This window comes from Rhododendron vialii, chromosome 1a, assembly GCF_030253575.1.
Source record: "Rhododendron vialii isolate Sample 1 chromosome 1a, ASM3025357v1".
NCBI classification, from domain to species: Eukaryota; Viridiplantae; Streptophyta; class Magnoliopsida; order Ericales; family Ericaceae; genus Rhododendron; species Rhododendron vialii.
Genome location: NC_080557.1, coordinates 15,672,827 through 15,691,712, shown reverse-complemented (window position 1 = coordinate 15,691,712; position 18,886 = coordinate 15,672,827). Strand labels below are relative to the sequence as shown.

The 18,886-nt window shown below is 37.2% G+C and overlaps 2 protein-coding genes across 3 annotated transcripts; both read right to left on the bottom strand.

The window, feature by feature from the left end:
* Positions 1-3,498: 3,498 nt before the first annotated feature.
* LOC131306657 (protein transport protein Sec61 subunit beta-like) lies at positions 3,499-7,379 on the bottom strand. 2 transcript variants are annotated; one of them, XM_058333049.1, is made up of 3 exons: positions 7,300-7,379; positions 5,655-5,709; positions 3,499-3,894 (listed from the first exon to the last, which is right to left on the bottom strand). In XM_058333049.1, exon 3 carries the CDS (start codon positions 3,890-3,892, stop codon positions 3,638-3,640), a length of 255 nt encoding a protein of 84 aa, XP_058189032.1. In that variant the 5' UTR covers positions 3,893-3,894; positions 5,655-5,709; positions 7,300-7,379; the 3' UTR covers positions 3,499-3,637. The 2 variants fall into 2 exon arrangements, with proteins under 2 accessions (XP_058189032.1, XP_058189037.1); XM_058333054.1 differs by having other exon boundaries at positions 5,655-5,711; positions 7,297-7,352.
* A 3,504-nt stretch (positions 7,380-10,883) lies between these two features.
* LOC131306649 (uncharacterized) lies at positions 10,884-13,818 on the bottom strand. Its single transcript, XM_058333037.1, has 3 exons — positions 13,432-13,818; positions 12,571-13,158; positions 10,884-10,974 (listed from the first exon to the last, which is right to left on the bottom strand). The coding sequence occupies exons 1-2, from the start codon at positions 13,738-13,740 to the stop codon at positions 13,084-13,086; spliced, it is 384 nt and encodes a 127-aa protein (XP_058189020.1). The 5' UTR covers positions 13,741-13,818; the 3' UTR covers positions 10,884-10,974; positions 12,571-13,083.
* Positions 13,819-18,886: the final 5,068 nt, after the last annotated feature.

Below are 18,886 nucleotides of genomic sequence, written 5' to 3'. Positions count from 1 at the left end.
AGAGACAGAAAGAGAGAGAGAGAATAGGGATGAAAAGGCATTGGGGGTGGGCCACGCTGCCCGTTGGAGCTTTTTTTTTTTTAAATCTTAATTGAAGTGGATGAGAAGTAAAAAAAAATTGGGACGGAAGTATTTTTTTTTTTTTTTTGCGGAATTAAAATTTTTTTTAAATCCTCAATTATTAGATACCAAAATTATTTTTCAACAGTACTTAAATTAGGGTTAAAAAAGTTGGAGAAAATTAAGGACGAGAGAAATTTAGTTAATTATCCATCCTTTTTTTACATCTCACCATTGGAGAGGAGTGAGTTATATTTTACATCCAACTAACTTTTAACCATTTTTTTCATTTAAAATAACTATCCATCCGGTTTCAAAATACATCTCCATTGGGGATGCTCTCAGTGAGCTTCACCTTAAATCCTGTTGTTATGAACCGTAGGCAGAGAGAGAGTACCTATTCGATTTACGATTTGGGCTGTCGCCGCTGACGTAGAAAACCCTAGACCAGGAGAAATTGCGTCCCGGACACACGTGTGATGCGAAAGAAACAATTCAATTTCAATTGAGACCAGGTATAATGTCTGGTCCGAGTCTTTATCACTGTGAATTTCATTAGATTCTTACTTTTATGATTCTATCCCATCCTATCGATTGACTGAAAAAATAAAAATTGAGTCGACCTTAAAATAGACGTTTACGCCAAAAAGGTGTAATAGATATTTATATTCCGACAATTACATTTTTTATTGAAAATTGATATGCACTTTCTTTCCGACAATTACATTTTTTATTGTAATATATATATATATATATATATATATATATATTCTGCTAAAAGACAAAAAAATGTGAAAATTAATTTCCATTTTATTTTGAACAAGATTTCGACAATTACATTAAAAAAGAACCCGATAACTTGGGCCAAGTTTCAAAAAATAAAATAAAATTACAACTTGTCTTTTTGTTTTGTTCTTATTCATATTTTTAATTTTTTTAAATAAATTTTAATTTTATATCAAATTTTTGTGAATTATTAATTCGTCTCTTCTAGAAGAATCAAAAAAGTAAAAAATTACAATTTTTATCTAAATATTTTTCAAAAAATTGACTTTTCCTCATTTTTTTAGTATTCAATTCATTAATCACTAAATTTCTTGGTTGCTCGGGTTTAATGGATATCCCGGATTGTGAGACTAAGACCGAATAAGTCACTTTTTTTTATAACTGAATATTCGGGTTAATTTGCGAGTACCTCAATTACTTTTTGAGACCCTGAAGTTAAGAGCATCCGCAGTGGAACAAGCAAAAGTCAATAATTAAAACATGCCACATTAGATTTTGGTTATCCATTTAAAAGTTGTTAAAGTTAACAATGTTATCCCACATTGGTTATTTTTTGTTCATAATCAAAAACCAATAGACCCATTGCTTCCTTCCCTGAGTTCCTTCAAAACTTTTCTCCTTCATTTTATGTATGTTATTTGAAAAACTAGTTTATGTTAAAAATACAGAGTAGTTTTTTTTTTTAAAAACTAATCTCTTTTTGAAGGAAAAAAACAGTTTATTAAACAATTTTTGACTTTTTGGGAAGAAGAAAAAAACAATTTTAAGTTAAAAACAGTTGTACAAAAAATAGTTTATGAAACAAAAAAATTGTGTAAGAAAAAAAAATTCTATGTAAATACATTTTTTTTTAAAAAATTGAAAAAAAAAATCATAAAAAGCAGTTTTTTTTTATAAAAAGTTTCTGAAAAAATAGTTTTTTAAAATTATTTTTTAAAAACAATGTTGAGATAGATAGAGAAAGAGAAAAGGTTTTTATGTAATGATGGATGTATTGATTGAGAAAATGTGGAGATCACTAAATTTGGTTATTAGCAAAAAATTGCTAATTTTGATTATTTAAAAACCAAAATTTGATGAGCTACTAAGGCCATCCACAGTGGCATAATTAAAAGCAAATTATTTTTAAAGTTAACAATATTGGAGTAAAAGATGGCTCACAATGGTATAATCAAACTTAACAACATTCTTAGAAATAATCAAATTTTGGGCTTTGGATAACTAAAACTAGCAATCTTTTTTCAATAATCAAAATTTGTGGATCTCACACCACATAAGTTAACTGGTTCTAAAATTTATGTACACACGTGTTTCAAATGATATTTTCTTCGCCTACTCTATATCTCATTTTCTTCAGCCACAAACTTTTTCTTTTTCTTTCCCTCCAAAAGTAAAGCTTATATCTTTCAATCATTTACGATCCAACTCATTGTCACCGGATTAAGGTATTTCACTTTTTTTCCGTTTTTATTTTATTATTTTTCGTTCCTCTCCTTGTGGTTGAGTACACGAAGAACCTTGCATTCTTTTACAAATTCAAGAACACATCTGTTTTTTTTTTTTTGAGTACATGATTTTTTTTTCAAATTCATAATATGAGGGAAGGAAGTCACCAATTTTTTCTCCAAAATTGAGGGAGAAAATCGATATATTTTTGCCAAAAAAAAAAACCGTAATGGAGGGAAGTGATCAATGATGGAAAACATTTGTCGTCGCATTCAGGTATTTCACTTTTTTTTTCCATTTTTATTTTATTCTTTTTTCGTTCCTCTCTCTGTGGTTGAGTACATAAAGAACCTTACATTTTTTTACAAATTCAAGAACATATCTGGTTTTTTATTTTTAGTATATGAATTTTTTTTTCCAAATTCATAATATTAGGAAAGGAAGTCACCAATTTTTTCCCCAAAATTAAAGGAGAAAATTGATATATTTTTGCAAAAAAAAAAGTGTAATGGAGAGAAGTGATCAATGGTGAAAAACACAAGGGGAGAGAGAGTGAAATTGTAGTGTATCCCTTATTTTAGTTATGGACTAGAAGTGACCATTGTGGACCTCAACATTGTTAAGCTTAGTAACCTCTTAAATGAATAATCAAAAGCTGATATGTCAACTTTTGGTTATCCATTTTTTATTATGCCACTGTGGATGGCCTAAGCGATTGTTAAATTTGGTTATTCTAATGTGAGCACTTTTTTGAACAAACATTGTTAACTTCAATAACCTTTTGATTTTGCTTATTTTACTGTAGATGCTCTTATGACCGAACAAACTTCCAATAGCCCAAAAGTTTAAAAAAAGTATAAAATGTTTAGCATCCACAGGAATGAAACATGTGAACTCATGAGGCAACACTTTATTGCCAGAATAGATGGTAAAAAACAAATCGGAGAGAGGATAGCTTGACCTAAAATTGGCTTGTTGGCTATTTTAGGGGAAATCAGATGAGAAACTGATAAACATACAATAAACAAACGTGTACGGGTTCAGTCAATCCATACGCTATCAGCGGCAGGAAAAATCAATTATTGGAACTGGACATTTCGTATGCCGGGTGAAGAGCGAGAATTCTCGCCCTCACAATGACAGTCACCCTCGCGAAGTGTCATTAGCCGGAAAAAAAATCATAAGCAATCACCCTCAAAAAGAGCATTTCCAGGTTCCAAGCAAATTGTGTTTCTCAATGTAATCAAAAGCAGTAAGGACAACACAGTCCTTATGAACACAAAACGTTAGGATCCCAAACACAAAAATTCTGCAAATTTAAACAGCTGGTAAACCATAGAACTTCTCAAGCCTCCCTACGTACGAAATACAGCTTACCCATGACATGAAGAATAGCAACAAATGCTATGAAACCAATGCTCATTACAAGGACAACATTGGGAGATATCTTAAGCCCTGGAGCATCATCTGTGTAAAACTGGAGCATGTTGCCGGCTGCTCCTCCTGCAGCAGTCCCACCACCTGCTGTTCTCCTCCTACGCAGATTGGCAGCAGCTGCTGCTGCACTTCCTCTTGGGGGTGCTGCTCCACCGACAGCCATTTCTACAACAACCAGTTTAAAGTTCAGAACCACACTGTCCATTCACATTTTAGCTGTGCATAGCACCCACATACACATACACATACACATGTACATGAACTAGGCAAGATGGACGACCTAACCAAAACATATAATTTTTTTAAGTACAAGGGTATCATCAACAACAATGTGGAATGCTTAACATTAAACATATATAGGCTAAAGGCTTAAATTTTGGCACGAGCATAGAAAAAATATTTTACAACCATGCATATATCTAAGACTCACAATAATGTTTTAACAATGAAGCAGTGTTTAGTAGGTAGCCAGAGGCACCGTCAAACATTAGGCTTTGCGACATTGCAATTATACTCATCGATGAAAGTACAATGGGTGTTCAATCATCACAAATTGCATCCTCCAGGCAGCAGAGATAAACAAAAAGTAGAATAACTTCCGTCCTTAGTCCAACGAGTTTCATAAAATTAGTTACTAAGTGATTGCTCACCACACGTCGTCATATAGACCTTTAAGAAACAGAAGAAGAAAGAAAACTAATGTTGCATCCAGTCTCTTCAAGAAAATGGAAAACCAGGCAGCAAGAATTATCGTGTAGCTTAAGTGAACTCCAAAATCTCCAACAACGGACTACCAACTAATATCTTTTGGATCACCTCATCCCTAAATATCGTGTACTCAATTCGAGAAATGTTGAGACAACTCATTTGTTGACAGTAATGTTGGTGAATTTGCTGACTTTGTTGATAAAACACTAGTTCTCTGCATATGCATTAAGCTCAGGAGATTTGGGGTTAATTTTGGTTATGATTACGGCTCTCATATCCTCTACAGAGTTAATTTGTGGACTCCCTTCGCAGCAGCTCCCTGAGGTTCTTCACCTTGATTTCCATGCTTTAGCGGATTATATGTTCGGGTGTTGTCATTATGAGTTGTCTCAACATTTATATTCGTACTCATCGTTCCAAGAGTTGTTATACTCCCTCCGTCCCAATTTAAGTGTCCTCTATGAGAAATCGTGTATTTTAAGAAGTCAAATTTTTTACTCTCAATTTCCAAAATTAACCTTAAAAACTGTATAGTTAATTATATGCATGGAAATCGCTTATATCTGTCAATATGGATTCAAAAAATATGTAATATGGATCTTGTTTGATAGATCTCAATTAGTTTTGTTATACAAAGTTTTCAAAATCTGGAAAAATATTATAAATTGAAAGATATTGTCAATTTAAAAATGACACGAATATAAAAAGCTAACAAATAAGTGTGTACTTTTTAGGGGCTAAATTGGAAGTTTGACATATTTTGATGGTTATTTTTAGAAAGTGAACACTTATTTTGAGACATCCCAAAACAGAAACATGGACACTTAAATTGGGATGGAAGGAGTACAATTCAAAGGAAAAAATGCAACTCTCGGAACGATGAGTACAAATATAAATGTTGAGACAACTCGTAATGAATTACTTCTTTTCGAGAGTGGACAATTATCATCTTGATCAACAGTGCAAGACTGTAGTGGAGGATAAGAAGCCATGGTCTACAGAAAAGAAAAAAAAAACAGATAACAGAGGAAGACTCTGGCGGAGGACGGGAAGCCATGGTCTAGGAAAAAAAATAGATAACAACAAAGTAAAAAAAGTGGTCCCTCCGCCTGAGATATGAACAGCAAGAAAAAAACAAAATGGTTCTGCTGCCTGAGATATTAACAGCAAGAAAAAAAACTGGTACCGCTGCTTGAGAAGAAGATCGAAATAGATACCTCAGAAGTCAGAACGAACACGCAAAATATGGTCCCGTCGCGTCCTTATCAACAGCTGCAAAGAACAGGGCAATACACAATATCACTCCAAATCCAAGACAAACAAAGGCATTAAAGAACTAAACATCTCTGGTTCTTCCATATATCGCGCTTGAGTTGGGAAAACCAAAGAAGACGGCAATACACAATCAGTCCTAGAATCAAACACAAACCAAAGCACTGGATCCAAATCACACGATACATATCTAAACATATATATACATACACATACGTGTACACACACAGAGACCCACACATCTGTTATTCTCATAAAACCTCAGGGCGCCTTTTAATCAAATCGAAAACTTGTCATTTCTCTATGGCTTCCAAATGATAATAATTGTCGTGCCTATACCCTTCTCTCTCTCTCTCTCTCTCTCTCTCTCTCTCTCATCAAATTTGATGAGAGCAGAGTCCTTGGAGTGAGAAGAGAGAAAAACGTCAATGGACCAAAATTGTATCAAAGCAAACCCTAATCATACGATCTCGAAGCTCAAATTCGCATAAGTGTGTGTGTGTGTGTGTATGCAGAGATATAGAGGGGGAGAATGGAAGAGAGGTGGAGAGAGAGAGAGTCTTCTAACCTGACACCCCGAATTAAACCGCAGAATATCGTGAATGTATGCCTATTAACCCCAAAATTATCATGGCAGTCTTGATCACTTCTGCGTATGAGCCTATTAAGATGAGTGATTTGGTGTTCATAACCATTTGGATTCCTAGGAATACGCGGACGCTCACCTACTCTACCCATAATAATGTCCACAAGTAGGATGTATAGACTAAACGCACAAGTAACCATTGCCACAAGTTTGTATGGCTATGAAACCCCCAGCCTCTTCTTCCCTTCTTTTTTGAATGTTGTCCAGTCTTGCCATTGTAACATAATATGTAATGTAAATTGTTATTTCTACAGAAGATCTGTAAGCTTGTCTGGTTGAGGACCGAGATAGGTCTATGGGGGAGCCCACTCACTATTCTCATTGCCACTTTCTTTAAGAGTATGAAAATGAACAGCAATGTCAACAAAAAAACACATTACTAAGTGACCTTGTCAACAAAAAAAAGGTCTATTTCTTGATACAATTTTGCATGGGCGCTCTCTGGCTGACATTTAGATTTTGGCTCCAATTAAAAACTCAAACCACCCAATTACTGACAAATTTGAGCGGTGTACGAATTTGCAAGTCTAAGACTGAGCATTTCACAATTTACAGTTGGTCTAAAAATTCTAATCCTGACCATGGTTCTTGATAGTAGAAAATACATCAAAATGATAGAGGAATGCTTTTGGACAGAGACCCACAGACAAGGAGTTCCAGTTAATACCAGAAAACTAACAGTGGTGCCAAGAAACTTAAACAACAAATCCTTCCAGATACCGTGCCGAATCAGAAAGTTTCAGTTATCAATTCGAGAAACCCAGTTATTTTCGACGTGTGCTTAGGGCATACGATGGGGGTAAAATCAGATCTAGATACTAGAATCAGTTTCAGTTTCAGTTATCAATTCGTGAAAACCTAGAATCAGATCCGGAAAAAAGAGAGGGGAAATCATGTTGAATAAGGGAAAATTCGACTTGTGCTTTGGGATACGATTATCTTACCGGAGAGTCGCTGGAGACGATCTCAGGTGACTGAAAACTCTCTTCGTCTCTCTCTCTCTCTCTCTTCTCTCTCTCTAAAATGGAATACGTACAGCTTTAAGGCTGGGGATGGAGAAAACGTGGCAATAACAAAATGTCAGGGACCCTTCTCTCAACCACTCCCTTTCGCAAGTGTGTGGTGTGGGGCTCACATCTAATTAATTGTTGTAGATTCCATACACGTGTTAGAGGAAGTGATTAATAGGAATGTCTCTAGGATTAAGGAAATGTTAGGTGCACAACAAGAGACACAACATAATTATGGGGTCCACTAGTGCGAGCCCCGCGTGTATGTGAGTATGTTGTGCCTCTTGTTGTGCATGTAGCATTTTCGCTAGCATTATTGAAGTGGGAAGGAGATATGTTTTGGGATTTAATAATTACAACCACAAACAAGGACACAAATACTTACATTCATAATAGATGTGGAACCCACACATTAGAGGTGTGCAATATATGTGAAGCTCACTCCTATTGTGAATGTGTAAATATTTATGTGTGGTTGTAACATTGTTATTTGGGATTATGGCGTGTGTGTCCAGAATGAAGAGGTTGGAAGGGGGTTAAAGGGGGTTTTGGAAGTCTACGTTTTTTCACTTTTCATTTTTAATTTTTTGAATTATAATTAGAATGTATTTGAATCTGGTAAACTGTTTGGATGAAATGTAAGGAATGCATTTTGCAACAAAGGTAGTATTTGGGAGATATGTGATGAAAATAAATTATAAATTAATTTTTGACCATGTTGCCTCTGTTTATTTATTTTGGTGTATAATATGTATGAATAATGTTTTACTAACCTTTGAAAACAAATTACAAAAGTAATCGAGGCCAAGGCTAAAACGGCAACACAACTAAAGATCAAAATCACAACTAAATTGGCACCAAGGACATGGACAATTATATGCCACCCGCGATCCACCCATATGCAAGAGAAAAAAACATACTACAATACATAAGATCCACAATTAACAAACCAAAAATTGGCATACAAATCCCAACCCAAAAGAAGCAGTAAATTTGAGCCCCCTCAAATCAGCAGCATCAAAAATTATACTAATTAGTGTTTGAATCATCCCAAGAGCACGTGGGCTCATTCACATGTTTGTAACTGTCTTATCCGAAGTGACGTATATGATGTCTCACAAATGAAGTAATCATGAGCGCACATGGGGCGATAGCTCACACTAACCGCCTTATCCGCTATGTCACAGGTGAAGTCGGTTGACGCGTGTGAGACGTATGTTTGTACTTGGAAAGCAAGCAAGGAGATCTCTATAAATACCCAGTGATAGCAACCCTAAGAGGTATATTGTCTCTCACACTCAAAACCATAGTCCTTTCCTACTTGCTCTGCATTTTCTCACTCTTATGCTCTTGTGCGAAAGGGCCATTTCAGAGCTCCTCCAGTATGGTCTTTTAGTCGTGTCTCCTTATGTGTAGGTCAGGCGGGGACGGAACTAGGACGAGACGAACCCACTTCTGACGCTCGAAGAGAAGTCTAATTGGTGAACGAGAACCCCACGCTATGTTTTCCGTTGATATGTTTGAGACCGTAAGACCTACGAAATGAAGGATTCGAATCTAACATTTTAAACTCGGGAAAAGTACTAAAATGAAAGTATGGAGTGATATGGAAAAATGGGGGTATGGATGGGAGGACTTGTGGGTTGACAACCAGTTGAACTATGGTCAAGGGTCCAACTTCTGCTTAACCTCTACATATATACACCATTCCATATGTAAGAAATTTTATAAGTTGAGAGAATGATATCACTAACAATACTCTTCTTGTGTAAATAGCTTCCAAAGTTTAGCACACTTCCATGATCCCTAGCCTCTTTTTCAAGCAGAGGCACCATCCATTTCACCTATCTCTCATTTTCAATCATACCATATTCATTCCTTTTGTCTGACAAACAATCAAAAGCTATTTTTTCCTCATCGTTTGTATAGTTTTTCAGGGTGGTGTTCAATTTGAATATCCTATCTCTTTCAGATCTTGTAGAAGCTTGGTGTGTTGGGCACGCGCGCCCTTCCACCTAGCTCTGCAAAAGGAACAATCGGTTATTGCCTTGCCAGCCAAAGTTGGCGAAAACACACTCTAATACTTAAATTAACTTTGACGTCAAGAGAGAAGACAGAGAACTTAGCTAGGAGACCTCTTAGGGTTTTATTACTGTGCTATTTATAAGAGTGCCTTACCTTGGAGGCCAAGGTGGAGCCGATAGCCACTTTTTGGCCCGATGTCGTGCACGATGATTGCCATGTGCCATGTTGTGACAGGACCGGCGACTGTGCCATGTGCAGGACTAGACTTGAAGCCACAAGGCAGGACTTATTCATAATGACACATAGTATCCTGGGTGTTACCCTAACGCCTCATGTCCTATTTACATGTTGACCTTAATAGAAGGCTAGCAATTTTGTTTTGGTTTCTCGTATGCACATATTTCTTTAGGTACTTTGTTTTGAACCTCGACGTGGGTTGACCACACGAAGGGCAAATCATTTTAATTAGTCACTGCATAGTAGATTAGTGGGTAGTAAATTGAAAGGGAATACACCAAGTAGATGATTGACAAAGCTAGTTCTGCAACTTTCTTGAGGTGAACCATGGTGGTGTCAGATAGTAGTTAGACGCTGGATGATCCAATGCAAGAGGATTCCTTTTGGCATTTGAAATCTAAGGTCTTAAAATGGTACACAAACTTGAAGTATCTTTCTCTAGCCCCATTGTAACAGAAAGGAAGATGGTAAGATGATTTCTGCACTCCATTTTCGAGATTAATTGATCAACTTTTTGGCGGCAGCCCATGAATATCATCCGGTGCTTCCTATTTTATTGCATATTCCTCAAGATATAAAAAGAAGAAGAAGAAGAAGAAGCCTGGTAATATGTCTAGTTCCAGGCATGCAAGTGCTCATGGCCTTACCACCACAAGCCCAGGTCCCCTTGGCTAGGGGTAATAAGCATGTCTGAAAGGCCCGGCCCGGCCTTGTTTTAAGGTGGTAAGAGAGAGCAATTTGCATACATGTCTCATTCATAGACTCTGAACAAAAAAACACTTTACTTGTTTGTAGAGGTGTTCTTATTTGGTAACAACTACTCCAAAATTTAGCAACTGCGAATAAGGGAAGAACTAGAAATTCAGAATGTTGCAAAGTCAAAATTTCCACTTCCATCAAGTAGGATTCTGAAAATCTGTGGACTACTAAGCGCATCATGTCAATTCAAACAAGAGGGACAACGACCTATAATAATAAAGTTAAATAAACAAATCAAGATTGGGAATACCATCCCTTATTGTAATCCTACTTTATCTCAGGCTAAATTGGGACATCAATAGCCCAGGATCCTGAAAAGGTGTAGGATACAAGCCCAGACCCACTTCACTAGGGTTTATAAGCAAGTCTTACAGGCCCAACCCAGCCTTGTTTCCAGGTCAGCTAGAGCAATTTGCATACATATTTCATTCATCTCTTCGTCTTGGCCAATTTAAAAGAAAAACACTACACTTGATGTAGAGCTGTTTTTAACTGGGAACTACTCGAAAACTTAGCAAATGCAAATGCGGGAGAAATTGAAATTCGGAGTGTGCAAAATCAAAATTCCCACTTCCATCAAGTAGGATTCTGAGATCTGCAGACTAAGCACCTCATGTCAATTCGGACAAAGAAGGAAAATGACTAACAGTAATACAATTAAGCAGTTCAACATTGCGAAATACCATCCCTAAAACCAAGTTCGAAATCCTAAGTGACTACTGTAATCCTACTTCATCTCAGACCAACTGAGATAGCGATAGCCTAGCACCCTGAAAAGGTGTTTGATACATTTCCTTCACCCCATACTTAAGGACGTGCTCTTAGCGAACCAAAACTTTACAGAATCAAATGTGGGAGAACTAGAAATTCAGCAAAGTCGAATTTCGGATTTCCATCCAATGGGATTAGGAAATATGCAGACTAAGCACCTCATGTTAGTTGAGACAAGAAGGGCAACGACCTACCAAAATACAACCAAACGGTAAAAAAATGGAAAATAATGTCTCTTAAACAAGTTCTAAATCAGATTGACCGCTTGCAATCCTACGTCATCTCATACAAATTGGGAAATATAAAGCCCAGCACCCTGACCTGAAGTGCATGAGCTGCCACTGTCATACACTAGTCCACAGAAATTGTGTAGCCAAGGACCCCCATTCTTGCATACCTACTGATACCAGTAGAATCCTAAGAAACAGTGCTTGTGGACAACAAAATCACTTCTTATCGAAAGGGAGCATTCAAACTCCCCAATAAGCCTCTCGCACTCTCCTAGAAAGGTTATACCGTATGATAACAAAGTAAAACAAAGCCAATACCAATTCGCCATCAGTCATCTGGATTTGTGCTTTCTGGCTAACAGAGGGAAAGAAGAGTAATTTGCTAGCTTTAACTCGTAGTTTCAAAGTTGTCATATTTTATCGTTTCATAACAGTGCATATTAAACCCCAACTACCACTGATAAAAAATTCTGCCTAACAAGTAGTACAATTATTTATGACCTGACCATTGGACAAAAAAACAATCTGATTAACAATCTTAAACAGACTTAACAACCAAGACATTTGATATTTTGCTCCTCCCTGCATCTTTAACGGAAAATTGGTTATTTCATATCAACGCGCAAGACCACAACAAATCACAAAAAGCCACCATCTACAGTCTCTAAAGAACACTTAATCATGAGTCAGAAAACATCTCATATGAGGCGAGTTGTTGATCATGAAAAGGCCAAAGCAATTCAATAATGCATATATTATACGAGATGAGAACCAAAACAGCATTCAACATTCTCATTGCATTCTATAAAAGTATAAGAGCTGAGTTTTTTTTTTCTCCTAAAACCAATTGCATCATATTCCATGCATTGATTCACGTTACACCCAAACAATAGAAAAATCCAAAAAAAAAAAGGTATGAGTGAGGCTCTGTTTAGTTGTCAGAAATGTTGTGCGGAAAATGTATTTTATGCAAAAGTGAAGTGAAGATAAGATGAAGGAAATATAGTTTTACTACGTGCGCTCTATTAACAAAGAACTTACAGGCCTAGCCCAGCCTTGTTTCCGTTTCATTCATCTCTTAGTCTTAGCCAAAAAGAAAAAAACACTACACTTGTTGTAGAGCTGTTCTTAACTGGGAACAACTACTCCAAAACAGTATTTCCTGATTCTGAGATCTACAGACGAAAATGACTTATAGTAATACAATTAAGCAGTTCAACATCGGGAAATACCATCCCTAAAACCAAGTTCGAAATCCTAAGTGACTAATGTAATCCTACTTCATCTCAGACCCATTGAGACAGCAATAGCCCAACACCCTGAAAAGGTCCATACTTAAGGACGTGCTCTTAACGAACCAAAACTTTACAGATTCAAATGTGGGAGAACTATAAATTCACCACACGTTCATACCCGTCCTTCTTCTTCTCTCCACCCTTAGCATACGGAACCAACAGTCTTAAAACACCGTTGGCAATGTCGGCCTTGACCCCAGCAGCCCTGTTAAACTTTGGGTCAAATTCAATGCTTCCGTTGTAACTTCTCCCGCTATCCTTGCCTAGGAGCTCGATCTCGCCCTCTCCCGAAAAAAACATGGAGTTATCCATAACCCAGACCTTCAATCCATCTTGACCCACACCAGGCATTGTCATCCTTACCAGTGTACCATCCCTTACCTAGTCCATCTCCACTTGCTTTAAAGGCCCGTCCGTTTGGAACGGGTTTTCCACCTTAAACAGTGTCTTATATTTCTGATCAACTTGAATAACAACTGAAAATCCCCACGTCAAATTTTTTTAAAAAATAGAGAAAGAAACACAGTATTTAGAACCTATTCTTCCTAAATTATAGCTTTTATATTTTTGTTCTTCCTTTTGAAATTCATGAAAAAATTTGTACTCCTAATATATTATTTTTTTACCAAAACCTAAACGATAAACTACGAAAAACAAATAATACCGTGTAAAATAAATCCCGACCCATAATTCAGGAAGAATAGACAATAGGTCTTGAAATAGGGAGAGAAGTAGCAATGAAGGAGTACCAGGGATGTTGTCCGCGTCATCGTCGGAGGCGGTGGAATAGGACGTCGGGTTGAGCCGAGAGCGAGTTTTGACGAGAAGAGACAATAATTTTTCAGATAGAGTCGGCAATAGTCGTAAATCATTACCAGGCTAGGGTACTTGGGGACGTCGTCGTCGTCGTCGTCGGTGGGAGAGGACGTCATGTTGTCGGGGTTGGTGGCGAAGGAGCGAGTGTAGGCGGAAGGAGTGATGACGGCAGAAGTGGCTTTCAGCAGGATGCGGCCGAACGCGGTGGCGGTGGCTCTTCTCAGGGCGATTGAGGAAGCCATCGTTGAGTGGGGTTTAGGTTCCAAAGCTCGAAACTGTGTATTTGGGGCGGGACGAAGAAGACGGTGAAAGCAGTAGTGTTCTTTGGGGGGACTATTCGCAGCTCGTATTTTCTCCCATAGTCCATTACATTTCGGTAAATGATTGTTGAAAATCATACATAACATTTCGGTAAATAGCTATTGAAAACAACATTATATTTCGGTAACTACATGTCGAAAATATGTTTAACTTTCAGTAAATAACTGCCGAACATACATTTTCGATAAATAGCTGTTGAAAAAAATATTATATTTCGGTAATTGTATGTTGAAAATATATCTCAATTTCGATAACTAACTGTCGAGTATAATTGAAAATTTTTAACGGGCTTAAGAAGAAAATATGGGGTTGCGAATAGTCGCACCGTTCCTTTCCGGCAGGAGAGATAAGTTTTTGTACAAACTACAAAGGTTCACCCATCTATTTTCAGTCTTTTTAACTAAACGCCCCTCATCTGACAAAGTTATCAGCAAGACCCCCTTTAATTATTAATCTGGAGTAGTAATTTCTAAGAGTAATAAATTTCAAAAACTTTCATCCCTTGGCTCAGTCTTGCTACTGACACAACAAGTCTGTACATAGATTGTGCACAGATTGCGTTATGAGGTCCATCAAAGATCTCATATAAATAATCCGATCCGTTAATTATGTTTAAAATATTTTTTAAGGGCCTTTAAGAAAAATGAGCTCAATCCGATACCTATAAGTGCTTGATCTAATCATCTAACTTTTCATTCAGGTTTTTAGAGAATGAAAAGTTAGACGATTAGATCAAGTACTTATAAGTATTGGATTGAGCTCATTTTTCTTAGGGGCACTTGAAAAAATGTTTTAAACATAATGAACAGTTCGGATCACTTGTGTGAGACCCGTAGTAGACCCCCCATAGCAATCTATACACGATCTGTGCACAGATTTACTGTGTCCACAGACTTTTTTGGCCCAGCCCACCCAAGATTCTGAATAATGAATACCGTGCTACCGACTGCTAGAGTACCAGTTTTTTTCCTAATGGTACGCTATGTAACGGTACCGTTGAAATATTGGACATCGATTCCCTATTAGTGTTATTTTCTTATAGTAAAGAATTTATTGGTATAATACACACATTTATTAAAAAGAAAAATAAAAAGTAGGTACTTACCTGTACCGACAGTGTTGTCCGGTAATGGAAGCATAAAATATATTTAAAAGTTGTCCGGTACTGTTCAGTATTGACCGGTACCGCAGAACGGAGTTATACGTGTTGTAGGGTACTAGATTTGGACAATACCAATACGGGCCGGGATTAATAACCTTGCGCCCACCCTTCATTTCTCCCCTCTCTCTCATTTTCAAACCATATTCACTCCTTCGTCCAACAAACAACCAAAAACTATTTTCCCTATCTCTCTTCGTCCTCGTCACACTATACTCCATTATCCCTTAAAGCATATTAGTTGGGAATTAGATATGTGCATTGCATTTTTGTATATCGTGTCATGTGGTTCTTTACCGAACTCGGAAGAGGTGCGAGTCCTAGCGTGCTATGCCCCTAAACATGACGGCATTTTGGGTAGTTCTGGATACAACCTTTTAGCCCATAAGGGCCTTATTCGGTGCACGCTTAATCGTTGAGTTTTTAGATTTTTGGGAGAAAAAGCCTTAACATATCTCCGTGATCCCTCATTTCTCCCACCAAAACCATTCCTCGTCCTCCCTCATGGACTCCTCTTGCTTCTCCATCTTCCATTCCTTCTTCCTTTGATCGATCCTCCACCACCGAAGGTCTCCGAAACTATTCTTCCTTCTCCCTCATGGACTCCTATTGTTGCTTCCCCACCGTTGAAAGCTGATTCTCGTTCTCCCTCATTGAAAAGGTATGCCAAAACAGAACCATTGATTGATAATAGCTTTTGTTCCTTTTATTCTGGTTTTTAATTTGGGTTAAGTTAGTAAAACTCCAGTGAAAGAAGTCTACCGAAAGACCTTGTTGTCTAATAAAATCGAAAAATGGGTTCCGAATGGTTAATGGAAATATGAGTAATGAAAAAGTGGGTTCTGAATGGTTAATGGAAATACACTAGTAGGGTAACGGACTTGGACAATACCAGTACTAATTGGCCGGTACAGGCCAGGTGTTTACACCCGTTTTTGGCACTCAGTCCTGGACAAGCGTTGAAAGGCCATTTAATTATCTTTTAATTAAATTGGGCCGCGAAATGAAGAGTTATTGGTGGCCCAAGCTAATTTTCGTCCAATTTGGCCATGGGTTCATAATTATTTAATTATGGGCTATGGGTATTCATGGTCCAAATAAAGACCATAATTGAAGAAATAATATTTGGCATTACAAAAAGGCCTTTTTATATTGTTTGAAAGGCCCAATTTTACACAGAGTACAAGCTGGTGGAATTTCACGAAGAAAGGGGGAGTTAGTTAGTGGGGATAATTGCCACATGGCCATTTGACAAGTCAAATGGCCCATTATTCTCTGACGCCCATGGAAATAGGAAATGGAAATGGCCCACTAAATGCTCAACTGTCCATGATTTGGAATTGACCCATGGGTAATTATTATTTATCTCCAATAACTACCCATGATTCCACTAAATATGTTAATGGGTAGTTACCTGGGACACGTGGCAACATTTGAGGCTTATTCGGGACACATGTCAGCTCGTGGCGAAGGCGGGAAACTCGGCCTAGATCTGGACCAGTGCACTATTTGCCCATGATTTTTTGTAACTTCCAATAACTACCCATTAACCCATGATCTCATGAAGGGGAAGTTGCAAAAGACACATGGTGCCATGAGAAGAGGACAACAAGCCCTTTACATACAGAAAATCGAAGACCCTTGGCCTATAAATACTAGAAGACAAGAAGAAAAAAGGGTTCCCACACCAATTAAGCTCAACGCTTAAAACCAAAGCCTTCCCAGCGAAGCAACTATCTCTATTTTCTCACCCTCACTCAATTACTTCACCAAGTAATTCGGGTTTCTATCTCTCTTGTACCCCAACTTTATTATTACGAAACATAATAAAGTTATTCATATATCTCTTCATCCCTTACTTTATTATTACGATATAGTAAAGTAATTCTACGGTGTTACTGTCTTTCCTACACGGTTAGGAAATTATTAAGTCCTCGCACGAAGAGGCAAAACCACGGACCTTCATTGCAATCCAGCCCTTAGGTTGCAGCACTATCGCCCTCTCAGATCTAGAAGTCAGAACAGGGACGCTCAGCCCTTTACGTTAGACGCGACAAGTCTTGGCACGCCCGCTCAGTCCTTGAGCCATTTCGGAGCCGAACACCAGGATTCATAACCTTGCGAGTTGCGCCCACCATTCATTTCAATCAAACCATATTAAGTATTAAGGCCCCGTTCCAGAACACCTTCTTAAAAAATAAGTATTTATTTCACATTTTCAAACTCAAAAATAATATAAATGAAAAATAATTTTTTAATTTTTTTTGCACCGTATTAAAGATATCAATGAGATCTATCAAATAAGATCCATAGTAGTAGGAAAATTATTTATGTAAGCACATAATTTTTAAGTTTGAAATTGCCTTCTTAAAAAATAAGTACTTAATTCTAGTTTTGGAATGGGGCCTAACTCATTCGTCCAACAAACAACCGAAAACTATTTTCCCTCCCTCTCCTCGTCCTCGTCGCACTATATTCCATTATCCTTGAGAGCGTATTAGATGGGAATTAGATATGTGCACTGCATTTTGTATATTGTGTCATGTGGTTCTTTACAAGACTTACCCACATTTGTAGTAATATATAAAGTCTACCAGTTATGATTAGTATCGTTGTAACTAACTTGATAGCCACATCCGGCCGGGCGTAGCGGATCTATGTGCCAAGCCGAAAACGCTACCAAAATATGCCATCTGTTCACTACTCTTCAACGGTTCAACCCTCATCTCTTTTAACGTCTATTATATACCCTCCGTTAGTCTAACTCTCTGTTTGTCTATTTAGTGATAATTAACACATATATGCTTTCTTCTCCAGCCAAAAACAGAACCTTGGCTTGCCCGAGAGACAAATGAAAGAGGAGCAAAAGACACAAACCTTGCTTTCCTCCATTTCCTCAAAAAAATTATAGCATCTGTAATAACAGTTGGGACTTGAATTTACCTGACTACCAAATCTTGGCATCCACTCATATCAAGAGATGTCATCTAGTGCGAGTTGATCAATTACTCTGATATTTTGGGGATGACATTGTTTTCTTTCTTTTTTACTCAAACGAAAACGAGATTGTTTAATGAAACTCAACTCTTGACTATCATGCTATCACTCTTCTTGTGTCTGCAGGCTCAAGAAATGCTTTAATTAGCCTTTAAAGATGCATATTTTTGCTTGACAAAATGCCTGTGAAAATCTGTCTCTTTCAAATGCTAACATGCATGCTACTCCATTTGCCTAGTTCAACATAATATGTCCATGGCAAAAGACTCAACAGCTCCCAACTGTGAACTATTTCAAATATTCCGCGTGTTCGAGGGTTATCAGAAGAAAATTGATTTTCACACTCCCCTTTTGTCTAGAGGCACTCCATTTTTTGTTTTTTGTTCATGTAAAATAACAAAACTACCCTTCATACATTTTTTTCCATCACACATGAAAAGGAGCGCATTTGGATAAAAGAGGAGTATGAAAATCAATTCCCTTATCAGAGTATTACACCACTTTCGAGAAAAATCCATTACCAGTTTTTGCAAAACAATGAGTATTTTATAGAATTCATCAAAGAGTGTCCCAACTAAGAGTTAACCTTCACTTAGAATCTGTCCAAAAATGCTTGACAAAGAGCTGATTAAAAGAATAACCAATTAACATGATGAATATTGCCTTGTTTGGATTGGTTTTTGAAATTTTTTTGAAAAATAGTAGGGGTAATAAGTGGAGAGAGATAAAGAGAGAAATGTTAGAAGTAGGAGAATCTATGAGGAATTTAGGGGGAATTTTTTGAAAAGAAGCAAACCAAACACAGCAGAGTCAAAACATTACAATTGATAGCCTTGCGATCGACCAACTCATACAGTACCCAAAAAAAACAATCGACTGCAAGTAGTGCAACCAAAGGAGATATCTTTTCC